General features: G+C 52.9%; 1 protein-coding gene and 1 pseudogene across 1 annotated transcript in view; both read right to left on the bottom strand.

The window, feature by feature from the left end:
* TMEM181 (transmembrane protein 181) overlaps window positions 1-26,433 on the bottom strand; it is a 63,087-nt gene extending 36,654 nt beyond the window's left edge. Inside the window, exon 1 of the mRNA XM_018053416.1 lies at window positions 26,244-26,433. Within this exon, the coding sequence (XP_017908905.1) occupies window positions 26,244-26,374 (131 nt within the window). The 5' untranslated portion in view covers window positions 26,375-26,433. The remainder of the gene's footprint in view (window positions 1-26,243) is intronic.
* Window positions 5,486-6,584, bottom strand: LOC102169761 (annotated as a pseudogene).

The raw sequence follows: 26,947 nt of genomic DNA, 5'->3' as shown, positions 1-26,947 counted from the left end.
TTAGTTTTCACCAAAGTGTTCATGCGGTTCCCTCTAGTTGGTGGTGAGAGGCTCTGGAGCAGGGAACCGGCTCCTGTCTCCCCATGAACCCTGGCCGGGTCAAGCGCAGCCACAAATGAAGTCCACCTCGATAAGCAGGGCAGGAAGACTTCCTACACAATCCTGCTGGCTCACAACCATGTCTCTATTCTTCTCTTGAGGGGACCCATACATCAGTCTTCCTCTCTGGGTCCGTGTATCTTTCCACACTCAGGCATCTAACACACACACACACACTCGCAAAAATCCTGGCCTCTATGGAGCCCTTCCACCCTTGGAAGACCTTTCCAATGTGATGGAAAAGACTATCACCTTAGCGCCAGCTTGGACTCTCTGGGTCCCTTCTAAATTAAATCTCAGTTTCACAGGTGATTTACGATATCACAGACATAGTTCCTAGAGAACCTACAAACCCCTTTCTTAGAAAGCCAACACCCAAAATTGCAGCTTTAATCCAAATCACAGCGAGCCCTCCCTCCCCTCCACCATGGGCATTCATCACATTTCCCAGGGACGCTTCCAAGGAAGGGGTGTTTGTGGAGATATCCATTCCCAGGAGGAAAAAATGGCGGGACACCCGTCCTGCAGGGCTCTCCCGGGCGAGCACCCTCTTCACCTGACGGGGGCCCCTCAAGGCCGCTCCTGCTGCTCCGCTCAGCTCTCACTCCCCAGGCAGGGCAGCCTGCTTCAGGGGTGAGCACAGCACGGTCCTGTCTCAGCCCGGCTGGACCTGGCCTGGCGCGGGCGGAACGTCTCCACGCTGATGTCGGGTGGGCGTCTCGGGGGTGCCACGCTGACAGCCGGACCCCTGGCCTCCCACGGAGGCCCTGCAGTCTTCCAGCTTCGGGAACGGCAGCTCCAACCGGGCTGCTGAGGCCGGAAGCCTCTGGACTCTTTTCTTCGCTCCCACCGTCGACGTGTCCATAAAACCCTCAAGCTACACGAGACTCGGCCCTTCTCACTGTGCAGGCTGAGCCTCTGCTGGCTTCCCCAGGACAGCATGGCCCCTGTCATCCTGTGAACCCCCCTCAGCTCCCACCGCCCCCTTCCCCGAGCTCTGGTCCCCCCATCCGCTCCCGTGGAAGCCAGACCTCCGGCGACTCCCCTGTCACTCACAGTGACAGCCAAGCACCTCAGGACTCTTGGGGGCATGCGTGTTACACACCTGGGGGTGTGTCCGCTGGGACACATGGCCGCGGGAGGAAGGGATCTTCAGGGCGCGGAGGAAGCACTACCTGCTGCTGTCTTTCCAGGAGCATCCTCTGCCCGCCTCCCACCCTGGTCCTCTGATAGCAAAACCAGCCCCCTCACAACAGAGGCTGAAATGCCAGACTCCCCTTCCCAGCCTGCCTCTCTGCTGGCCTGGAGCCTGAGGGAAACCAGCCGGGTGCTGCCTGCCTTCAGTGCCCGTGACTGAGGGGAGGCACTGCCTGTCACCACGCCACACGTAAGAGGGTGGCTGCCGCCCACAGATGAGGATGCGGGAATAGAAAGATGGAGACACCTCCCCCCACCGCCGGTCGCCCCCGTCCACGCCCGGGTCCCCAGAGCCATCAGATTAACCCTGGATGTTCCCGCCTCAAATTCCAGACACCCCCTGCCCCCGGATGTGTCAGCCACATTTCATGAAATATTCTATTGGAATCGAAAGCTTCCCATTGATACCCACACCCTAAAAACAAACCAAAACGAAAAGCAAAACTTCAAGGCAGTCATGGAGACGTGGAAACCTTCTAGTTCAAGGCACCTGGGCGGCCCTTTCTGAATGTGAAACAGTCCCCGGGCGTCCCCGGCACTGAGGCACTGCTGTCGAGGCCAACATCCGTCCCCAAGGCCACCATCCAGCCCTTCCCTCCAGCCCCCACCCTCCCGGACCCGCTGAGGTCCTGGCTCCTAGGAGGGCCCCCACAACTGGCTGCTCTGAGGAAGCAGCTGTCTCCCCCTGCAGGACAGGGAGGGGGCGCACACGCCTGTCCCCGGATTTCCCCATGGGTTACAACCATCTGCAGCCCCTCCAAAACCCCCACCTGGAGCTCCCCTCTGCCCTCAGGGTGTCGTGTGCTGTGCCTCACAAACGCCAGGTGTTTCCCTGGTTTCCCCCAGGTTCTCATTATTTTCCCTGCTACGTTAATTGTCAACATGTAACTTCTTTCTCTCGGAGAAGGCAATGGCACCCGACTCCAGCACTCTTGCCTGGAAAATCCCATGGACAGAGGAGACTGGTGGGCTGCAGTCCATGGGGTCACTAAGAGTCGGACACGACTGATCGATTTCACTTTCACTTTTCACTTTCATGCACTGGAGAAGGAAATGGCAACCCACTCCAGTGTTCTTGCCTGGAGAATCCCAGGGATGGGGAAGCCTAGTGGGCTGCCATCTATGAGGTCGCACAGAGTTGGACACGACTGAAGTGACTTAGCAGCAGCAGCAACTTCTTTCTCTAATGCTTCTGTGGCTCTGACCTTTGCCCTTGGTGTCAGCGAGCTGGCCAAGGCGGTTCCCAGCAAGGGCCCGCCCTGGGGCACCTTTGGCCAGCTGACAAGCCCGGGTCCCATCAGGGCCACAGGGCACTCCTGAGCGGCTGATGGCCAATGCTCCTTGGCCCACTAAGCACTTCTCCTTCCCACGCAGGCCTCATAAGAGTTAATAAAACAGCATTAGAAAGAAACCTCGGGGGAGGCGAGCACTCAATGAGCCTCTTTATCGGCTAGAGCAGAAGGGCCAGGCGGTGGACAACACCTGAGTGAGCAGAGAACATGCTTCAGGGTGCGTCTCAGCGAGGTGGAAAGGGGTGGGGGCAGGGAGTACCACAGCTTCTGCGGTGACAAGAGCCCACAGGGGGTGATCAGCGTGCAGCCGGGTGGGAGAAAGAGCCCCAGAAGCTGCACGGGCTCAGAGTCACGTTTTCTCCACGTGAGAGCCTTAGCCAGCCCTGATGTAGCGTCAGCCTGCAGACTTCTGTCCCAGAAGATGCCATCACAGATTCTGTCCAGCTCTGACACATCCCCGTGACACCAAAGAATTACCTGTCTTTGCTCGGCTCACTGAGTCACGGTACAGTGGGTAAATACAGACTAAAGCTGCTTCAGGATTACAAATACTGCTGTTTGCTCACCATATACCCAGGTTTCCCACTGTAGAATTAGAAACATAGAATCTGGGCGGTGGAAAGGGATGCTCCATCTCTCGGCTAGTTCTCACGTTTCAGTTAAGACTTCATTTTTCTCACAATCTGTATCAAAAAGTGGTCTCATCTCCCAGGGCCCAAAGGGCCGGCCTGGTGCCTGTCAGGCTGGGTTCAAACCCTGGCTTCCCCACTTCCTAGGCAGACGCTGGGTGGGCAAGCAGGTAACTTCTCGGGGCGTCAGTGTCCTCGTCCAAAAATCAGAGGTGGGCAGAATAATACCCACAGGGAGGGAGACAAAAATGAAACTCTCAGAAGAGTGTGGTAAGCACAGAGGAGGGACTCAGCTGCATTAGTTATGAATAGGAATGGTGCTTTTGCCCTACCCTCTACTTTTTCTTAAAAAACAAACAAACAAACCTGTTTTCATCCTCCTGATACCCCTGAAGATCCACTGTGTAATATCGCCCCTCCTCTGGATCAGAGAGCCCACCCAACATCAGGTGTATTCCCTAAGCACCTACCTGGTACCCAGTCAGGTGTCTCCCTGTGAGGCAGGTATCATCGACCCAATTTACAGATGGGAGAGCAGAGGCTGGGCAGAGCATATACCCGCCAAGGTCCCAGTCAGCAGGACACGGAGGTGGGATTTGAACCCACAAGGTCAGAAGTGGAAAGGAGACCCACCACTCTACCATAGCCTCCCCAAACTCCCCATTTTAAATGACTCACCATTTAATGGGGTTTGCAAAGGAGAGTAAGAATTCTGAAACTTCTTTTAAAAAAATATTTTTATTTATTTGGCTGTGCCAGATCTTAGTTACCGCACTCGAACTCTTTGTCACAGCATGTAGAATCTAGTTCCCTGACTGAGGCCCCTGCACTGGGAGAACAGAATCCCAGTCACTGGACCACCAGGCAAGTCCCAAGAATTCTGAAATTTCAATCAACCAACTTGAATATATCACAAAAAATTATCCTTATTCCAAAAGGCCATTAGGCAGATATTCAAGGCCCAACAAACTCAAAATGTATTCTGATGAATGATGTTCCAAGCTGCTCAAGGAACCATGAATTCACGTGTTATCCTTGCTTGCCAGGCCACACCCCCAGGGACACAGACCCAGGAGCGTGTTGGTCAGGTCATCGAATACCCTTTCCATGGCAAACAGAGCAAGGAAGCAGGCCCCGGGCCAGGCAGCCCCCAGCCCAGAGGTTAAGAACTGCAGGCTCCAGAGGCCAGCGGGCCGGGCTGGAAGGCCTTTGCCCCACCGACCAGCAGGGTGATCTGGGGAGAACCACGTTCCCTTCCAGAGCCCCTAATTCCTGAACTGTAAAATTCAGGAAACCGAGGGACCCTGCTGCCGTGGGCTGCTGTGATAACGAGGTGAGTTACGACGGGGAACTTGGCGAATGCTCGGTCAGGGCCAGCTGTGACTGAAGCCGGGTGCATGAGCCCCAAGACCGTGGGCCCTGGAGCCCACTCCCAGGCTTTTGTCCTCAGTGACCTGGAGAAACTCGCCTGGACTTCCCTGCGCCTCAGTGTCCTCATCTGGAAAACTGGGATAAGAGAAACCTCTTGACAGGAAGGGAGGCGATGAGGGTTACGTGGAATGACAAAGTGCCACACGAGCACCTGACTCACAGTAAACGCACTGTCATCTTTCGTTAGTTCCAGAGATCCTTCCAGTTCAGAAAAGAGACCATCCTAAGTAAGGGACGCAAATCTAACTAGCTCTACAGCTGAACGAACGAACAGGACACTCACTCAGGTCTGCTGTCCCCTATGGCCCCAGGACACTCAGAAGACCTGGGATACAGCCACCACCGCAAGGCTCCCCTGTGCCACCTGCTTGCTGCTGCAGAAGTCTGAATAACACATTTTTTTTCTACGCTTAAATGCACCCAGGTGGAAGGAGACTTGCAAAATACATTCTTTAAAAACTGGCCATAAATGCCAATCGAGACACACACAAGAGGCAACCTGATGGAAACCGTCAGAAAAATGGCCTGCGTCAGAGCAAAGCAACAAATGAACCCGAGAAATCTCAGCCACTTGGGTCTGTGCAGCTCAAACAGGTGTTCCTGTTAGTCACTTTTAGCAAGAAACTGAGACACTCCCTCCCCCGTCCCCTCCTTTAACTCCCAGCACCTCTCGCTTCCCTAGTACTACCAGAAAAGGAGTTTGCAGGAAACTTAAGCATAAAGCTTTAAGAACTGGGAACCCTTTTTTTTCTGACTGGTTCTGATGGCAACCTCTCCTGACCTTTTAAAAAGAATAGGCTGGGACGCATCTGAGCAGAGGTCAGGGCAACAGCCCTGCGTGAATGCCCCCAGCCCGGAAGCCTGCTCCTGCAGCCGCTCTGTTCGCTCCCAGCCTCCCTAGCCCGTTCCTGCTCCCGGCTTCTCTTCCTGCCCCGTCACTTCTCACCTTTGGTGCCGTGGGTTCCTCGTCACATGTACGAGGTTTGACCCCACCAGGCACTGGAGCCCTGCTCTAGATTTCCAGGCTTTTTTGGAGGGTAGGATTTTTTTTTTGTTTTGCAAGTGCTTTATTTACAATGCCAATTTTAAAAGTCACTAAACCAAAATTAACTGGACAATAAACTAGGTAGAAATTGCTTTACAAAAAGAGAAAGCCCCAAATGCCACTTTCCATAGGGATCCCACAGTTCAATTTTATTCAGAGCAAAGAAAAGGAACTTTTGATCATTAGAAGAAACTGGGCTGCAAGTTTGGGAACTGTACTGAAACTACACGTGCAGTGAGGACAACGTTCTGCTAACACAGTTGACTTGCTGCTGCATTTGTTGCCTGTTTTTCCAATATTAACCATTATAAACAAAGCAGTGCAACTAGCATTTGGAATATTCCTTACAGTGTTACGGCACCAGACATGAAATTTCACTTCTCCTCACACCACTGGTTGTCTTTGTGTACCTGGGCTTCCCCTTCTTCAGTAAAATCATTCTTGATATTGAATGTCTTTCAAATCCCAGGAGTTTTCCCGTTGATCATATTACCAAGCCTTGCAGGTAACATCAAGCAAAAGTTTAATGTCTAAGTAGTTTGCTGCCAATATAAGCTCAAAGAGTGTCCCTTGGTCAACTTTCAGGAATTCTTGATCCCAAACAGGTATATTGTCTGTTCGTCTTTCTTTGTTCTCATCATCCTCAGGAGGAGGGTCATCCTTGTGGTGGGTGCACCACTGAACGACCTTTCCTAATATTGCCACATTAACGTTTGGCAGGGGGACTGGATCATCATCTCCTTCATCACTCATTCCCAAATCTTCCAACATAGTCTTGAGGGTCACAGACTGTTTTGCAATTTCAATATCAACTTCGATTATCTCTCCATCAGAGCTCTGCAACTTAATGGAAGGTATGGTGTCAGGTCTCAAGGAGATGGCGGGCTGGAGTCAGCAGGTTGGCGGCGTCCAACAGCAAAACTGAAAGGTGGAGAGCAAGGCCAATACAGCCAGAAGGTAGGATTTTTATTTGTTGCCAAAGACGTTTTCCTCATTTTCAGGTCTGTACCGTTCTGAGTGTTGGACAATGGTGGCCAGCTGACCTCTGTATAAGCAATGCTGGGCCCCCTGCTCGACAGGACAGCATCTGGTGGCCGACCCTCCGCAGGGGAGCGACTCTAAGACTCGGGCTGCCACGCTCTGCGGGCCCAAGGAGATTCAGTACGTGAGGACCTCAACATGCTCCTTGTCACTAGGCCACAGGGTCACAATTTCAGTGTTCTCAGAAGTGCTGTTCACATAACTGGACTTGCCTGGTGGCTCTGATGGAAAAGAATCTGCCTGCAGTGCATGAGATGTGGGTTCGATCCCTGGGTCAGGAAGATCCCCTGGAGGAAGAAATGGCAACCCACTCCAATATTCTTGCCTGGGAAATCCCATAGACAGAGGAGCCTGGCGGGCTACAGTCCAAGGGGTCGCAGAGAGTTGGACAGGACTGAGCAACTAACACTTTCACTTCTCACTTCACAAATGAATGTTGCACCCCAGAGTTGGGCAGAGGCAGTACTGCTATCCTACCTCCCTCTGGGGTTAATTAAAAGGAAGACCTTTCAAACACCCATCTGGGACTGATACGTTATGCAAGTCAGGTTTCCCATGTTGAGCTAAAATGATCAGGTCAGAAACTTCTACACAAGTAGGAGGAAAAACCTATCCTTGCAACACATGTGTTTGCATTCAGGCAACATGCCCAGATCCTGCCTCTCTATGTCCACAGAGAAATGAGCAGAAGTGCACTGCAAACCTTTCAGCCTCTAAAACCTCAGACACACAGAGACACTCTCACAGTCCCCTCTCAGGGCAGCCTTCGATTTTGGGTAACTGCCCTCCTCACCTCCCATCACAGATGCCGCTCCCCACCACAGAGACACAGGGACTCCCTTCTCGCCACCGTTTAGGACTCAAATACTAAAACTTCTTTCTTAATTCTCTCTCCTTTTCCAGATGTCCCCTGAGGAACACCCAGGTGACTCTGTGGCGTCAACTGCAAGCTTCAGGGACGGCGTCTGTGAGGCCACGAACAGGTTTTTTTACTCATTAAAACCCCTTCACGTCACAGAAATAATAAGCCTGAAGTCAGCAGACTGTAAAACTCGTAAGCCTCGTGTCCCCCACATCTAAAGAGGCTTGCAGCGGGCTCCCAACGTGGCAGCATCAGCAAAGAGCCCAAGGAGCGCCCCGCCCTCTACCTGGCGCTTGGACAGAAAGCAGGGATGAACAGGGCCTCGGCCCGGGGCAGGGGGGTCACTGCCTCTGCAGCGGGAAGGCCGGGCAGGGGCTCCAGCTGGGGGGCAAGGCACTTCTCAGCCATCTCCATAGCGCTGCGCTGGGGAAAAACGGGGTCCCCCGGCTCCCCGGGGCGAGCAGGGCCTTCCTGCGCTGCGCTGGGGCCGAGTCCCGCCCTGGAACCCTGACCCGGTCTCCGACGCCAACTCCAGCTGGGCCGGCGAGCCCGTGGAGCGGCCCCTGCGCCGAGTGCCCCGCGCAAAGCGCGGGCGGCACGCCCTCCCCGGGCCCCCGGGCTCCACGTGGGCGGGGGTCCCGCGGCCGGCCTCCCGGAGCCGGACGGAGAAGCCCCAACTCCGGGCCCGGGGAGAACCAGGGACTCCCCGCCCCACAACCCCGCTCCCCCTCGCCCGGGCCGGCACTCACGGTTCCATCGCGGCGGCGCGGCCCTCGGCGCCGGGCGGGCTCGGGGCGCTCACTGCGGCCGCGGCAGCCGGAGCCGGAGAGACAGCGGCCGGGGGAGCGCCGGCTCCCGGAGACTCGCCGGAGCGCGACGCGCGGCCTGGTCACGTGCGCGGAAGCGGCTCGCCGCGGGGAGGGGCCGCGTCGGGGGAGGGGGAGGAGGTGCAGGGCTGGGGAAGGGACAGGGGCCCGGGAAGGGGCGCGGGCCGGGAAGGGGGCGCGGGCCGGTGGAGGGGTGGGCAGCCCTGGCATGCCTTGCTTCCAGGCCGCTGGGGAGAGCCCCCGCGGCGCGACCACCTCCCCTGAGCCCCTCGAGCGCCGAGGCCGGCCCGTGGGTAGAGGGGGTGGAGGGGGGTGTCAGACACGGGTTCACAATGGAGTGAATGTAGGACTGCCTCTCACTCCTTGCGCCCAGCGGACGGAACAGCGCGCTAGTTCAGCCACCCTTTGCTTTCAGAGCGTCATCTCAGCGAGAGAATGGCCGTGGGAGTCCAGGAATGCCTTCGGTTGTCTGAAAGGTGTCTGCATAGACACCCATGCCTGTGTGGTAAGTGGCTTCTGTCGTGTCTGACTCTGTGCGACCCCATGGACTGTAACCCACCAGGCTCCTCTGTCCATGGGGAGTCTCCAGGCAGGAATTCTGGAGTGGGTTGCCATGCTCTCCCCCATAGGTGTCTGCATTTTTCTGGCGATGGGGTCTGTAACCTTCCATTTTCACAAAGAGGTTTGTGACCCCAAAGACGTTAAAAACTGGGGCAAACCTCTGACACACCCAAGTGATGAGGACAGGGGAGCTTTTCTGGCAGCTTCTCCCACAAACCTTTTCTGAACTGTGACTACCAGAGCGTGCAGGTTTTCTGTCCCAGGACAAGCGCTCTCAGGAGGGGTGTGTGTGGGGGTCCCACCTCCCACAGAGCTGACAGCCTGAGCCTGCAGGTCACCATTCTGCTAAGGCGCCTGGACAAGCGCTCTCAGGAGGGGTGTGTGTGGGGGTCCCACCTCCCACAGAGCTGACAGCCTGACCCTGCAGGTCACCGTTCAGCTAAGGCGCCCGGACAGGAGCAAGTGTTCAGAAACATCGCAGTCCAAGCTGTTTCTAAATGGTGTGGAGACATGAGCTGACCAAAAGCACTTTCTAGATTTAGCATCTTGCCTCACCGTTCCGAAGTTCTGAAATCAAGAATAGATGAAGATATTTCCAGACCCTCTTTGGAGCACTGGTTGAAATGTCCCCTGACGGTCCTGAAATGTTGCTGGGGGCCTATTTAAAGTCAGTCTGAACGAGGGAAAATGAAAGGCTCCAGCTGCCTTCATTGTGCGTTTCTCATTCACTCACTAAGCTGTCAACTAGCTTGAAGATGCCAACATGAACACCCAGCCCCTGCCCTCAGCAAACTTAGAGGCAGAGGTATTAACAGTTACCAAAGCAAAGTGTGACGCGCATGGATTTGCTCGGGGGCTCTGAGGAAGGGCACCTACAGTTGGGGGGTGGGGGTGGGGTGGAAGAGAATGCATGGTGTCCGGCCTCATGGGGTGAAGGTTAGAAAGTTGGAGTGGGGACAGGGTTACCAGGCAAACCAACAGCCTGAATCCTGGGTAATTAGGACAAGAAATTCCATTCACACTCAGTCTGAAACTGCGATTCCTAAAGGAATAACAAAAGACTATCTCTCGAATTCTTTTCATACACTCTCAGAGGGACAGGGTTCTTCCTGACAAGACCAGTAAATGTAAAGGCCAGTTGCTGCAGGGACAGGCCGGGTAGCAGTGTCTAAAGGGGACAGCTGCCACTCAGCTCTTTGAGAAGAGTTTGACTTCAAATGAGAGTTTTCGGGTGACAGCCTTCCGATTCCAAAACATTGCAAACTTGTTCAAAAAAATATTTTAATCTCTGAGGATGAAACCAAACACGTTGGTGGCTGCATTTGCCCAGAGACAGCCAGCTTTGAGCTCTCAGTTGCAGCCAGGCTTATCGGGTATAGAAATGCCTGCTTGGAGGACTGGGCCAGCAACCTCATCTCCCCGAGACATCCCCACAGACTTCCTGCTCTCTTCGGATGACTCCAGGTCTTAGAAGAGTTGACATGTTTGAGGCCCACAGTGCCTCCTGGTAACTTCTCCAGGAAGTGGTCCTCCCTTGAGCTGTAGCCCTGCGTCACTTCCATCCCTCTTATCCTCACTCGTCTGTTCTTCCAACCTTAACTGAGTGCTTAGTGGGGGCTGGGCATGCTTCTCAGCTCTGGAAACAAGGCAGAATCCATGGGCAAGTCGCTGTCCTCCTGGGACTAACCTTCTAGTGGGACACAGTTAGCTGAACAACCAAACAATTACACCGTTAGCACTGTGATGGGAGAGGAAATGGAAGGGTGCCGTGATGGTGTCTGTGACCAAGGGAGTGGGACCCCCGTGTGCCGGGGTTTGGAGGAAGCTGGTCTGATGCTTAGCCATCCCTCACGTCCCTCCACGTCCTCCTCCAGGTCCCCCTCCTCCGAGCATGCTGCTGTTGGGCACCTCCCTCGTTAAGCTCAGAATGAACACGCTGCAGGTGAGTCTGTGTCAGCCTGAGAGTGAGCGCGTGGGCAGCTTCCACCCCGTGGGTCCACTACTCCATTCTCAGGTTGCCCCCTCCGCTCTCTGCTCAGGTTCATGCTCTCCAATGAGAATAACCAGCAATTGCTGAGCACCTACAAAGCCTAAGGCCTGTAAATTCTCTTAACAGCTTGATCAGTTACCAGTGGTCATCGTCCTCATTTATAGACAGGAAACAGGCCTGAAGAGGTGAAGTGCTTTTTCTCAGGAACCCAGGAAGACCTGACCCCAGCGTGGGACCTCCAGTGTTGGCTTCTCATGCATTATTGAATGTGACAGGGATGCAGCATGACCAGCTGAGGCCCGATGCAAATGGGCCACCAGCTAGATAGAGTCTCTCTAACCACAGAGATGCTCCGATGCAAATAAGCCCCCAGCTGGAGTCTCTCTAACCACAGAGATAGCCCACATTTGTCAACCTTGCTCTTATTTTAAAACCTTCTAAAATCCAGCTGTAGTATATCCACAGTATTCTCCAGTAATCCTATTGAATTGGGAAATTTGACCCATGGGTAAATGAGTATGTATGTATTTGAAACCCTGCTCTGCTCTGCTAGGTTGTTTCAGTGGTGTCTGACTCTTTGCGACCCTATGGACTGTAGCCCTCCAGGCTCCTCTGTCTGTGGGATTCTCCAGGGAAGGATACTGGAGTAGGTTGTCATTTTCACCTCCAGGGAATCTTCTGGACCCAGAGATCGAGCCTGTTTCTCTTAGGTTCTCCACCACTAGCGCCACCTGGGAAGCTCATCTGACACCCTGCCTTGCTAATCTGGGTCAAGAATATCCTCTGGAGAAGGGAATGGCAGTCCATTCCAGTATTCTTGCCTGGAGAATCCCATGGACGTAGGAGCCTGGCAAGAATACTGCAGTGGGTTGCCATTTCCTTCTCCAGGGGATCTTCCCGACCCAGGGATCTAACCCAGGTCTCCCGCATTGGAGGCAGATGCTTTAACCTCTGAGCCACCAGTGAAGCCCAGGCTACAGTCCATGGAACTGCAGAGTCGGACACAACTGAGCTACTAACACGCCTACTAATACTACCTGCTTCAAAAAGGATCTTGATGTCATGAATAAGATTGGTCTGATACCACTTATTCTTAAAAAACCCTACTCAGACCTGAGGTTCATCTCCTAAGGGTCAGTGAACCATTTCTTTTAAATAATCTCCTTCTAGAATAGGACCAGAGTCAAGCCCACCAGCCTGCAGCATGCTGACTCCCACACACGGCTGTTTTTCAGAGTTCAAAGCAACAACTCAGGAGGCCCATCTGCAGAAGCTGTGCTACCCCAGGAAATCAGCTATCTGCTCCAAGGGACGCAACTCATTTCCAAGCTTAGCAGGGGACGTTTGTCTAGCATTTTGTAGATACTCCATCATGGTTTCCTGGACTCTTTTGTTAACAATAACCAGTGACAGCTAACACTGAGTATTCATGCTGTAAGTGGGCCCCCAGTTCAGGAAAAGAAACGGCTTAGTCCAGTTCCTCCTAACCTACTGTCTTAGCTCAGGCTGCCTCAACAAAATGCAGAGTGACTGGCTTACACAATAGAAGTCCATCTCCTCCCACTGCATGTGTGAGTGTTCAGTCGCTTTAGTCGTGGCCGGCTCTTTGCGACCCTATGGACTGTAGCCCCCCCCCCCACCCCCAGACTCCCCTGTCCATGGGATTCTCTAGGCAAGAATACTGGAGTGGGTTGCGATGCCCTTCTCCAAGGTTTCTTCACCTTCTAGAGGCTAAAAGTCCCAGATCCAGGTTCTGGCCATTCAGTTTCTGCTGAGGGCTCTTCCTGGCTTGCAGACAGCCACGCTCCTGCTATGTCCTCACACGACCCTTCCCTGGTGCAGGGTCTCTCCCGTCCCTTCTCACAGGACACAGTTCTGTCAGACCAGGGCCCACCCTCAGGCCTTCTGTTGTCGCTCAGTTGTGTCCGACTCTTTGTGACCCGGTGGACTGTAGCCCACCAGGCTCCTCTATCCATGGGATTCTCTAGGCAGGAATCATGGAGTGGGTTGCCATCTCCTCCTCCAGGGGATCTTCCTGACTCAGGGATCGAACCTGCATCTCCTGCATTGCAGGCAGCTGCTTTACCACTGAGGCTCACTTAACCTTTAATTACTTCCTTACTCCTAATACGGCCATGCTGGGGGTTAAAACTTCAATCTAGAAACTTGGAGGGGGTACAAATATTTTTTCCCTAACCCTCCTGCAACTGTGAAATTAAAAGACTCTTGCTCCTTGGAAGAAAAACTATGACCAACCTAGACAGCATATTAAAAAGGAGAGACATCATTTTGTCAACAAAGGTCCATCTAGTCAAAGCTATGGTTTTTCCAGTAGTCATGTATGGATGTGAGAGTCGGACTGTAAAGAAAGCTGAGCACCGAAGAATTGATGCTTTTGAACTGTGGTGTTGGAGAAGACTCTTGAGAGTCCCTTGCACTATAAGGAGATCCAACCAGTCCATCCTAAAGGAAATCAGTCCTGAATATTCATTGGAAGGACTGATGCTGAAACTCCAATACTTTGGCCACCTGATGCAAAGAACTGACTCATTGGAAAAGACCCTGATGCTGGGAAAGACTGAAGGCAGGAGGAGAAGGGGATGACAGAGGATGAAATGGTTGGATGGCATCACCGGCTTAATGGACATGAGTTTGAGTAAACTTCAGGAATTGGTGATAGACAGGGAAACATGGCGTGCTGCAGTTCATGGGGTTGCAAAGAGTCAGACACGGCTGAGCAACTAAACTGAACCCTCCTAAGTGGCAGATTTCTTGAAAATTTTTTCTGACCTAGATAGTACAGAGAATATAGAATTAATTCCATGCAACTTGGTAATTGCCTACTCTTTGTTCCAAGGCAGGAAAATCTCAGCCTTAACTCTTCCTTGAGCGTGATGACAGTTGATGTTTAGCAACATCTGTTGGCCTGTGGTCCGACAGCTCCTGGACAGCCCCGTGCTGCTGACTTATCTTCCCTGCAACAAGCAGAGGTACTTGCATGAGCCGCTCAGTTCTCTCCCCTGTTGCCTTCCCAGGACTGCCCCGCCCCATCGTTTGTAGGCGGGAGCAGACTTCCCAGCCCACTTGTTGCATCACGTGTGGGTGCTTCCTTCTCGATGTCTTCTCTACTCCTAAGAACTGACCATTAGAAGCAAGGGTCTAACTGTGGTTCAAATGCTTTCTCTTGCTTATCAAGTTTAGTAATGCCAGGAGCGAGCTTCCCAGGTGGCTCAGTGGTTTAAAAAAAAAAAAAAATCTGCCTGCCAATGCAGAAGACCTGGGTTTGATCCCTGGTCTGGGAATATCCCCTGGAGAAGGAAATGACAGCCCACTCCAGTATTCTCGCCAGGAAGGCCCATGGACAGAGGAGCTTGGTGGGCTATTAAGAGTCCACGGGCTCACAAGAGTCAGACATGACTGAGCAACTGAACAACAGTGACACCAGGAGCACAGAGTTCTGCCTGGCACTTATGGCCAATATGAGGCTGTTGTTTTGGCTGTCTTATTATAGTTGTATTTGTTCCCAAGTTTCATTGCTGTATGACCTGAGGTAACCCTATTGGGGTTTCATTGCCCTAACCTGAAGTAACTCTATTGGTTTTCTATTGCCACAGAACAAATTACCCCAGGGCTTTGTGGCTTGAACAGCATCTATTATATCTCAGTCTCGGGGGGTAGGGAATTCCGGGTGCAGCTTAGCTGGGTCCTCGGGCTCAGGCTCCCTCACAGGCCGCAGTCAAGTTGTCAGCCGTGGCGGAAGCCTTCTCAAGGCTCAACTGGGGAAGGGTCTGCCTCCAGGCTCACACTGTGGTTGTTGGCAGGATCTGGAGGTCACGCTCGGTTCCTTGTCACCTGGGGCTCCCCACAGGACAGCTTACAACACGGTAGCTTTGTTTCCTCCAAGTGAGCAAATGAGGAGAATCAAAGAAAGTGTGAGGTCAGTGGAAGTCAGTCTTCTGTCACCTAATCTCACATGCATGATCGCAGCATCTTTGCTCTGATCCTTCCTTTATCAGCAGACCACAGGTCCTCCCTGCACTCACGGGGTGAGGAGCTTGCAGGGTGTAAGGGGCCGTGGGAGCCATCACAGATGGTGCCTCCTACGGTGACTTGAGACAGCAGTGGTTCTCTCTCGTGGTTCTCTGTGTTGACTGAGCTCAGCTGGGTGGTGCTTGCTGGGAGTCTCCCTTAACAATGCACTCAGATGACATCTGGGGCTGCAGTCACATGATGGCTCATTTCCGCTCTGCTGGAGGCATGTCTGGTGCCTGAGCTAGGCTGGCTAGAAAGCTGGGGGCTGGCCAGGCAGTGTTCCTTCCTCCCTGTGGCTTCTCCACATGGCTGGCTTGGGCCCCTCACGGTCTCAGGGAAGCCGGACTTCACACATGGTGGCTGGTTTCTCCTGGGACAGATGCTCTAAGACACCTAAGCTGAAGCTGCAGGGCTGCAGTGACCTACTCTCAGGCGTCATTCAGCATCTCTACCACCACCTTCTATTGGTGAAAAGAGAGCCAGAGCCTGCCTGGGTCCCAGGGCAAAGGACAACAAAAGAGCATGAATCCTGGGAAGAGAGGCTCTTTGGGGTACCCTCTTTGGAGTTTAGCTACCATAGTCTTAAAGTCCACAAACAAACATGTTTGCTTCAACTCTTTTCTTCATCTCGAAAGGTAAGGTAACTGTGCACAGAACTTTCAAACTCACTTTTAAGTTTCCTACCACGCTAAAGAGTTTACACATATTATCTCATTCTCTCCTCTGAGAGACCATTAAACCAAATGCACTCTTTTGCCTCAATACCTGTTGGTATTTGCAAAAATGAAGACTAGTGAGTCTGCTGGGGCCCAGTCCTGATCCCACATATGCAGCTCAGCACAGCCCTGACTCAGGGCCCCCAGGTGCCCCTGCTTACGAGAAATCAGTGTCCAGTACACCACACCCTTCACCTTCTCTCGTTTTGGTAGTTGGAGAGTTTTTCAGCATCAGTCCCAATCTGTTAGACTAATGGCTCAGCGGTAAAAGGCTGCCTACCAATGCAGGAAGGTGCAAGAGATGCAAGTTGGGAAGATCCCTAAAAGCAACCCACTCCAGTATTCTTGCCTGGAATTTCATGGAGAGAGGAGCCTGGTGGGCTACAGTCCGTGGTGTCGCAAAGAGCCGGACCTGACGGAGCGCCTGCGCTGAGCATGCGCACCTTTCATTCTCAGCCTTTGACCGCTGCATCCCCCACCAACTCCTGTGGCCTTTCTTGGTCCTCAGCTCCCCAGGCCTGACACCAGCCTGGTAGAGACACAGCCCGACAGGTGCTGAGCAAATGACACCACTGGATTTGTCAGACGACTGGTGCTGCACTAGTGCGTTTTCTAAGAGTTTTAAAGAAAGGGGGACACCTTTCCGTGGAAAGAAAGGGAAGGGGGCTGCAGGACAGCAACTGCAGCCCTTGGAGGTGGGAGGGGTTCTAGCTGGAAGACTGTCCTGGTTTTCCTGAGACTTTCCTAGGTTTAGTACACACATGCATGCACGCACGTGTGCATGTGCACACATGTACACGGATGAACACGTGCGTGCACACGCACGTTCACATGCATATGCACACGTATTCACACGTGTGCACATACATACACATATGCACATGCGGGCACGCACGCACACATACACATACCCCTTTCCCAACTTGAACCTGATAAGCCTCAGGCAGCTCAGATCACAGAGAAAACTGCAGACATGTCTTCTGGGGAGACTGTCCCTGGGGTACCCCCTTCAGACCCACAGCTGGCTTGGTTTTAGAGCCAGGGGGGCTCTGAGATGGTTCCACAAGACGTGCAGATGTGATTCTAAGATAGCACCAATGGCTCCAAGTCAGGACTCAGTCCTCCTAACTCTTGCTCACCAAACATTCCGCTGCTGGTTTGCAAAATACATGCAGGGAGGAACCTAAATCCACAAGAGATGCTGGAGTTCTAACCACTGGTGCCTGGGACTGTGGCCTTATTTGAAAATAGGGTCTTTGCAGATGGTCAAGTTAAGATGAGGTCAGAGCGGGCCCTGGCCCAATAGAGCTAGTGTCTTCTTAATAGAGGGAAATTTGGATGATAGACAGACGTGCATAGAAGGAAGATGATCTGAAGACAGACAGCCATCTATGAGCCCAGGGACCTGCGGGGCCCCCAGAGTCTAGGAGAAAGGCCTGGAATAGGTTCTCCCTCATAGCCCTCAGAAGAAATAAACCTGCTGACATCTTGTTCTCAGAATCCTGACTCCAGAACTGTGAGACCATAAATGTCTGTTGCTTAAGCCCCCATTTCGTGGCCCTTCGTCACAGTGGCCCTGGAAACGAATCCAGAGCCCCAGGGTTCCTATTTCAGGGACAAGGCGCGCTTCAACCCTTGCACGTCCTGCCCCAGATTGGAGGCCTGTTCCCCTCTTGCAGACAACGCTCTTTCTGCTGCACGGGCTGAGTCATCACTGCAGCTGAAAGACAGGCCCCCGGAGAACAACTGGGGTGCTTAACACCTGCTCTGCTCTCCAGGAAGCAAATATCTTCCTCTTTTCTTCTTGGTTCAGGGCAAGATGTAGCATTAAAGAAAAAAAAAAAAAAACTCTGCTGCGTGGGTCATAGCTCTGTTCACATTAAGATGCACATAGAAACGGAGCTGGGGTGAACCACCAGGAAGAACTCTGAGAAGCACATAGCACCTCACTATTGAGTCCCGATGCAGACAGAAGCGAGCAGCCAGTTCGAGGCGTTCTGGACATCCCTCCAGCACAGTCGCACACCTGAAACACGAATGATGGACTGCCCACGCATTCACTGACGCAGCCCAGCTAGGGGCATGAGAACCTGCAGCAGCTGTGGCTGCCTATGCTCTCTGTTGGGAAGAGCTTGGCCAAGAGGAAAGCAAAGCTACAAGAAAAGAGAAAAAGTGAGCCCCTGTGACATTTCTGAGTTCTTAAATTTAGCTGGGCTAAGTTACATCTGTCACTGGACTTTTCAGTTAAATGCCAATAATTTCCCTTCTTGCACTACACAATATAACTTGAAATCATATCACTTGGGGTACAGAAAGAATCTAAATCCTAAAGACAGACAGGGAGAGGCCAGAAAACAATAACCCGTATGGTACAGACATCAGGAAATGACATCACCTGAAGGACTGCATCATCTGAAGGGTGTTTATAAATTGGAAAAAGAAAACAAATACTGGGGGACACTGCCAAAGCTGCCTGAAAGTGTCCCAGGGGCTGCTGAGTAATCCAAGATGTAGGCCCATTCTGGGCCCCTGAGAGCAAGACCAGGACCTTCTAATGAAAGTCACAGGGAGCTGAAATTTGTCTAGAGACAGGATCATCCTCATTTTTAGAGTGACTTTTAAGTTGACACAGGCAGAGAGATTACCATATTCATGGACACTGAAGGGGGAAAAAGTTCTGCCAATGCAATTAAGGTCCCATTGGAGAAGACTCGAGAGTCCCTTGGACTGCAAGGAGATCCAACCAGTCCATTCTAAAGATCAGCCCTGGGTGTTCTTTGGAAGGAATGATGCTAAAGCTGAAACTCCAGTACTTTGGCCACCTCATGCAAAGAGTTGATTCACTGGAAAAGACCCTGATGCTGGGAAGGATTAGGGGCAGAAGGAAAAGGGGACGACAGAGGATGAGATGGCTGGATGGCATCACGGACTCGATGGACATGAGTTTGAGTGAACTCCGGGAGTTGGTGATGGACAGGGAGGCCTGGCATGCTGTGATTCATGGGGTCGCAAAGAGTCGGACACAAGTGAGTAACTGAACTGAACTGAACTGAACCTTGAATATTCTCAGATCCCATGATTCCCCTTCAAAGAATAAAGAGCATATGAGCCTTCATTTAAAATAAACTCCAGATCCCTGTTCAGTGTTATTCATAACTCAATGTGTGGTCCTGGCCCTATTAAGAAATCCCTCTAAATCCCTTCTTTAGACCCCCTGGAAGTCAACGTGGAACAGCCTGTGGCAGCCAGAGATGGAGAAACTCAACCCAGGTCTTAACGCAGAAACGTAAACACTGAAAAGGCACGCACCAGAGCCCCACTGTGATGGCTCACAGGCAGAGGCGGGGAAGGCGACAACCGACAGGCACCTCCATTCCCATCTGGGACCTCATTCCAGGCAAGCAGGACACTCACGCCCTCCTGGGGTCAGGCAAGGCTGACAGAAGGCTGCCCTTGCTGCCAGTCTCCCTCCTGACTGGCTGGTTGGCAGGGAGAGCAGGTATGACATGGTCTTCTCTCATAGTGACCAGTCCAATAGCAAGGTTAAAACGTGTGGCTTGGGACTTGAATTTATATCTTGACTCCCACCTGAGTGTTCTATTTTCTGTACCTTATAGCAGAAAACACCCTCAATCCCTGTTTCTGAGCAGGGATCAAGACACTGTCCCCAGTCCAAGATAAGGACCAGGAACCTTCAGAAGTCAGAGAATAACCAGAAGCTCTAACTGGGGGTCCCCAAGGGACAAAGGTCTGACCCCATATCAAGCCTCTGGGACCCACACTCACCATCTCATTCGGACCTGGAAAGCTGCCCAACGGGTATCGAGAGCTGCTAATGCCTGGCTCATAGGATCCAGCGTTACTTAATTTACACATCGGTACTGCATGGCGGAAAGAGGGTCACCCGCCTGAAAGTGGTCTGAAGCAATAAATGGTAATTTCCAGAGATGCTTAGCGCCGTTAATCACAGTGCCATGGCCTTGAGGGAAAGTTGGGTCCATTCTAAGCTCAGACAGTAAACAGGAAAAGACTTTGCCTAAGATGCGCTGAGACCACGTAGAGGACAAGGTGTCAGAGGAGAACGTGAAAGAAAGTGAAAGTCGCTCAGTCATGTCCGTCTCTTTGTGACCCCATGGACTATATAGTCCTTGGAATTCTCCAGGCCAGAATACTGGAGTGGGGAGCCTTTTCCTTCTCCAGGGGATCTTCCCGACCCAGGGATCGAACGCAGGTCTCCCACATTGCAGGCAGATTCTTTACCAGCTGAGCCTCAAGGGAAGCCCAGAGAATGTGAGGGAAGGGCATCTTTGGGGCCCCTGGAAGGATCAAGGAGCTCTGAGAGAGAGTCCCAGACCCAGGGGCAAATCCTTCAGGGTCGCACTGGGCGAGGGCCTGAAAGGGGCCATTGGATTGATGCTTCGAGGTCCCCGGTGACCTGGGCTAGGGTGGCTCCAGGACAGATGTGGCAAGTTCCCGGGTTTCGGGGCTGATGGAGGAAGAGGCAGGACCACGAGGTGGCAGTGTTGCACAACAAGCTTTGCTGGGTGACGCTTGGACAGATTGCAGGAGGGGAGGGCCCTCTTAGCAGGAGGATTCCCCCCACCCCTCATCCCCCCACTCCCAGCCCCAGAATACTACGCAGCAGGGAGAGAGGGCAGGGAACTCCCAAAGGAGAGGGGGAGGAGGGTGGGGGCCCATGTGTCCCGTGGTGTTGCTCACAGACCCCAAGGGGGTGGCTCCCAAAGGGGAACATGATTGATGGTCTTTGTAGCCATGGGGTCTGTCACAGCGATGCTGTCTCAGTGACTAGCAGATGCTGGGTGCAGTTTCATAGGTGTGCAAAGCAAGGACTCTGAAAGGCTCAAAGTATGCTTATTTGTGTGTGTGCTGAGTTGCATCAGTCATATCTGACAGTGACCCCAGGCTCCTCTGTCCATGGGATTCTCCAGGCAAGAATACTGGAGCATGTTGCCATGCCCTCCGCCAAGGCATCTTCCCAACCCAGGGATTGAACCCACATCTCTTACGTCTCCTGCATTGGCAGGCGGGTGCTTTACCCCCTGTGCCACCTGAGGAGGCTGGGCTTCTTTCAGCTCTATTTAAATGGTGAGCATTTGAGTTGGGTGCCAGTGGGAGGGAGTCAGGGGTCTTCTTTGAAATGTGAAGAAACAAACAACATGGGAGCCAACTTGCCAGGACTACCTTTAACCCATTTATAGAACAACAGGATGGGTGGGACGGGGGGAGGAAGCCAGACCAGCATATGCTGGAGAGGACGGCGTGGTTGCTCCCAAAGGAGCCAGGCAGAGGGAGGGAGTCAGAGTGGGGAAGGGCAGACCTTAGAACAGGGGGGTGACTGACAAGGTGGATCCCAGAGCAGGGAGGGGAGAGCTGTTGGGGAGGGATGCTCCCTGGGGGTATCCACCAAGACAGTGGGGGGGGCACCCAGGGGTCGCTGACTTGCTCTGGCATCACTGCTGGTGGCTCACATGTCCATCTGCTCAGGCCCGTGGGCCACGGCCCATCTGACACCTGTATCTTGTCCCAAAGAGACAACAACAGTGCCAGCCTCTCCCCACGGAGCCAGATTTGTACCCAATTCTAAGCTCTTCAGCGTGTAAGCTTCATGAAATGATCTTTCTACCTTTGAAATGATGGCGCTGGAGAAGCTGGTTCTAACAACACGTTTCATCAGCGACACTTATCATTTCCTCTCATCAAAAACGAAACAAAAGACGGAGACATTAGTGCTCAACAGTCTGAAAACAAGCTGAAAACAAGGAGAAAGTCAGCCGCTGAAACATGAATATTCACTTCAGGACCCAAGGGACAGCATAAAGATAGGCAGGTTTGCCGTAAGTGGGAAAAAAAATCGTTCTCAGACCTTTAAACCTGACTGCAAACTGACCAGATGTTTCAATCCAAAAAGGAGGGTGAGTCAGCCTGGGAGCATGGTGAAGGCAGAATCAGCAGAGGTGACAGTGGGCCGTGGCCCTGAGCTCTGAGTAGGGGAGGGGGAGCCTCAGCTAACACCCCGAGACTTCTGTCCAGCTGGCAAGTCCGTCCCGCCAAGGAGGTGCGTGCTCCAGGCTCACTCAGCTTGATGCTCGTCAACCTTGGCCTCACACACATTGCTTCTCTATCGTGGCTGAGGATCAGCCCAGGATGATTAAATCAGAATCCTTGAGGGTGGGGCCTGGGCCTCGGCATGTTCAAAAGCTCCCCAAGGTGATTCCAGCTCTGAGCAGCCCTGATCTGATTAGGGCCCCCAGCACTGACTCCATGCCCACCACTGCCTGTGTTCTCAAGGGTCCGCACTGGTCAATTAAATAATGGCATTCTGATTCTGCGCAGTAGACCAGAGCTTGGTCAATGTGAAGGCTTCACTCAGCGAGGTTCTTCTCAATGTGCTGGTGAAAATAAGCCAACAGAACCGAGGGCTGGCCCCAGAGTCCTGAAGAATCCACCAAGGGATGAAATAAATGTTGCTTCCAGAAGCCTCCTGGGTGAGGACGCCACAGAGCATCACTTCACTGGCCAAGAAAACTCAAGCCCAACTTGATGGCCCCTATTTTTACACAGGTAAAGTAATAACCTGAGAAGCAAAGGATGGACCAGCCAAAGGGCCAACAACAAATCCCCTGAGAGTCGAGCTCTGAAGGGTCACGTCTATTGTCCTATATACTTCTATATTCTTGTCTATATACTTCCCTGGTGGCTCAGACGGTAAAAGCATCTACCTGTAATGTGGGAGACCCGGGTTCAATCCCTGGGTTGAGAAGATCCCCTGGAGAAGGAAATGGCAACCCACTCCAGTACCCTTGCCTGGAAAATCCCATGGACGGAGGAGCCTGGTAGGCTACAGTATCAAGGGGTCGCCAAAAGTCAGACACGACTGAGCGGCTTCACTTTCACTTTCTATCGTCCTTCATGTGTCTTTACCCTTTACCCTTGATGCCATGGACATAGCTGACTGCCTACCCGACATCCATTCTCCACATCTTCTTCCTAACAGAAGGAAAGAGTCCCTTAAAGAGCTAAGTCTTGGGGAACGGGCTCTCCTTCAGCTTCTGGGGCACTCACACTTGCTAAAGTCTGATGCCATCCCCTTGCCAGCCTGTGTTCAAGAAAGGACAATGAGACACAGGAGCTGGTGTTCTTTGAAGCTTTCTAACGAAGCATAACACGCACACAGAAAGTACATGTCATGTGCACATGCTAAGTCACTTCGGTCGTATCTGACTCTTTGTGACTCCATGGATTGTAGCCCGGCAGGCTCCTCTGCCCATGGGATTCTCCAGGCAAGAATACTGGAGTGGGTTGCCATTTTCTACTCCAGGAGATCTTCTCGACCTAGGGATCAAACCCGCATCTCTTGCGTCTCCTGCATTGGCAGGCAGGTTTTTTACCACTAGCATAACCTGGGATGCCCATTCTAGTAAGGAACAAGCCAGATTTATCTGTTCTACTGTTGTGAGTATTTGGCTGCCTTCCAGTTCAGGAGTATTACAAATTGTGCCGCTATGAACATTTTAGAGTGTGTCCATTGACAGATATGCATGTCTACAGGGCACATACCTAAGAGGAGATGCTGGGCCAAAAGGTATGTGCATGTTCAGTGTTAGTATATACCTCAAACTAGTTTCCATGGGGATTGTACCAGTTTAGCGCCCATCTGTAGTGCAGGAAAATTCCATGTCCTTGTTAACACATGCCTGTTTTCATTGGTACTGTTTGGTGGGGGTATAGGAGAGATTCTATGACTTTTGCTGTGGGCTTCAGTTATTCCTCCTCTTTTAGAGAGCTATAGAAAGCCAGCCAGTTCTCCCCATGACTATGAATGAGAAGCAATAGCCCAAAGGATTATTAGTGGCCAAGTACAGTCAATCGCTACCACATAAAAAAAGAAAGGACTTGGTAGACACCACTAAGCTGGTATCAACAAGTCAGTCCTTCACCTTATCGTTTAGGCTGGTGGCTTTGGTTTTTCTGGTATCTGTACTGGAAAGTATCTTTAGTGTTCGCTTCATAAAGCACTTGAGCCTCACAACATCCCTGCTTCATTTTTCTGATGTGAAAACTGATCACCAGTGAAACTCAAACATTTCACAAAGGCCAGGGGAATTAGCAAAGCATTAGGATTTCAGACGCCCAGCTTCCTGTTTTTTTCACCCACATTATGCGGCGCCTCCTTCCCTAGTACAGCGGTCATGTCTCATTTTGTGAAAATGAGTGTGAGTCCTTTGGTGACGCGGCTGCTCTTTTACAGTGATACCAAATTACGTAGCTAAGATGCAAACAGCCATGCCACCCAACTGAGGGGCAGCATTAGCAAGCTGAAAGCAGCATTAGCAAGCTCTCTCCTTTCCACGCTCTGTTGTGGGGGGACCGTCATCTACATGAGGCGAATCCTGGTCCTCCAGGGAAAAATAGACTGGTGATTTTCAGTCATAAATCTCTAATGAGGAACCGAAGATGGTGAGAAGAACAGGAGCAAAAATTATAGTAGCAAGTTCATCTCCAGCTAGACAAAACACAGGAGCTGTAACTACCAGCTTCCCGACTTAGAAACCCAAGAGTATTTCACCTAGTTTTGTAAAGGTGCAACTCATAGATATAAGAATTCAATGGAGCAGGGGAAGTCAGTTCAATGCCCTAAACATCTCCTCACCAGAAAACAGCCTTTGTGATTCAGCCTAACCGACACACAAGATTATAAAGATTCTGCAGTAAACTTCTTCTCAGGCCAGAATTCAGTGTCTCCTTCCATCTAGAGTGAATTCATGGTCTTCAAGATCCAACTCAATCAATGAAGTTACTCTGGGAGCAAAGATTTAAATGCTTGTACAGGACAGGCAACCAAACTGCTCACGTCACTTAAATCCTCCAATCGCATCACACTGAAATTCTAAAGAATTCCATATTTCGTCTTCTTGCCTTCAGTGTGCTATGACTGGGCCCTGAGTATCTCTCTGACCATTTTGCTCCAAACGTGTTGGTCTGTTCCTTGAACATATCACGTTATTATGGCTTCAGGGGCCTTGCACTTCCTCTTCCTCTTCTGGAACCTTCCTCCCCAGATTGTTGTCTAGCGGGTAGAACTCATTCTTCCCTTCTCAAACATCACCTTCTCAAAAGGCCTTCCTGGACCACCTTCTCTGAGCAGCACCCCATCACTCTATCATGCCACCTGGCATATTTTCTTCCTAGCACTCACTGAAGCCTGCGATCACTTGCCGATTACCTATAAGCCCCATGATATCAGGGACCCATACGGTCAGATCTCCTAGATTGTGAGGTTTATCTAAAAGCTATCCCATATGATCCTGAGATTACATTTTTTTTAAATGGGCTTTTCTACTCAGTCATTTTATGACAAATATATTAGTCAGCAGTGTAGTGCCAATTAGCCCAGGGGGAAACCATTAGGCTTTTGAAAAAAACCTGATGATAAATGTGATACTTGTTCTCCAGAGTACCTGTGAATACATACATGTGACCTTCAGCCAGAGTGGACTGTACAAAAATGAGCACCACTTCTTCAAAGATAGCTGTGCAGCATACCTGCCATCCTCAAGCACAGAGTCAGTGCACTGTCACTAGAAGGCTCACTTTAAACAAGATTTCTGGTTCAAGCTTCCCATTTTACAGATGAGAAAGCCTGAAGTGCAGAGTTAGCAATTAAGTTTCTCAGGGTCAGCGAGATAGGTTAATCACAAAATCACTCTAGGCTCCAGTCTCCAGACTCCTGAAGGGTCCTTTCATTTCGAGGGCAACAAACCAGTTAAGCGCAGCCACCAGAAGTGGATAAAGGCAAAGCGCAGGGAGGAAGCTGCAGGTGCTCACAGCTCTCACGCTGGCTACAGGAGAGGGAGACGGAGAGGAACAAAGACCACCCAAACCCACCGCTCCCTGGGGTGCTGAGCACCGCTTCCCCCTGCATCTTCCCCTTGGTGCCGCCCAGCCCTGAGGCCCTCGGCCCCCAACCCTCCGCAGCAGCCAGGCCTCGGGGATTTCCACCAAAGCCCCTGGGGCCTGAGTTCCTCAGAGGAGAGGCCAAGGCCCTCCCTGCAGCCCTCGAGGGCGAGAGATGTCATCGCAGACCAGGTCTGGGCAAGGCCTGAGCGAAGGCCGCGGAGGGTGGAGGGGTGGGGGTGGGGATGGAGGGACAGGAAGGGCAGGGGAGAGGGAGGAACTCAGCGGGGACCAAAGCCCACTAGGTCCCTTTCTCAGGACTTGAGGGTCTCAGCTCAAGAACAGAAAAAAAAGCTGTCCACTTCAGCTCCCTGGAGTTGCCCTTGACCCCCAGCACGCGAACGCCGCAGCCCACCCCGCCGGCCTGCCGCCGCGTGCCAGCGCGGGGTGGGGGGCGGGGAGGGGACGGAGAGGGCGTGTCCCCGCCTGGCCCCGGAGCTCAGCTCGTCCCCGGGACAGGGGTCAGCGGGGGCGGGGCTGCCCCACGGCCGGCCCCACGGCCTGCTCCGCCGCCTCCACCCCGCCTCGCGGCCCGCGCGCCCCTACCGGTAGTAGCGGTCATCTCGGAAAGGCGTGAGGTCCTCCTTGAGCTCCCGGTACGCCTCCTGGAGCCGCTTGCACAGGTGCTTGAGCTCGCTGCAGAGCGGGGGCTCGAAGGCAGGGTACTCGGCGTCCATGCCCGCGCCGCCCGCCCGCGCCCGGCGCCGCCGCCGTCCGCGCGAGCCCCGGCGTCCCCTCCTCCCCGCCGCTCCGCCCTTTGTATTGCTTCCTTCGCCCCCTCGCTCTTCCCAGCTCCGGGGACCGGGGGCGGGGGTGGCCAGCTGGGCGGGACTGAGGAGCAGGAGAAGCAGGTGGCGGAGGAGGTGGGGAGGGGGCGCGCAGCAAGGTGAGGCCCGGCGCGCTCAGGGCGCCAGCGCTACGGCGCGGGGAGCCGGCCCAGGGAGGATGGGGATGGGGGTACCCGCCCCGCCGCCCCGCCCCGCCGAGGGGGCCCTAAGGAGCGGAGGGTGCCGCGCCCATCGGCCGCCGCCCAGGGAGGAGAGGGAGCGGACAGGGGTGGGGGTGGGGGAGTCCAACACAAGGTCATCTGCCGCCCAGGACGAAAATAGAAAGGGCCACCCCTGCTACTGCTCGGGTGGGGAAAGGGAATACGCAGGAGTTGAAAACTGAAATGAAACTGAGACTTGGGGACGGGACCCAGAGCCCCCTTTCTGGAAGGTCAAAGGCTGGAGCCGGGTATCAGTTCAGCA

This window comes from Capra hircus, chromosome 9, assembly GCF_001704415.2.
Source record: "Capra hircus breed San Clemente chromosome 9, ASM170441v1, whole genome shotgun sequence".
In the NCBI taxonomy this organism is placed as follows: Eukaryota; Metazoa; Chordata; class Mammalia; order Artiodactyla; family Bovidae; genus Capra; species Capra hircus.
This window is presented reverse-complemented; position numbering and strand designations above follow the sequence as displayed.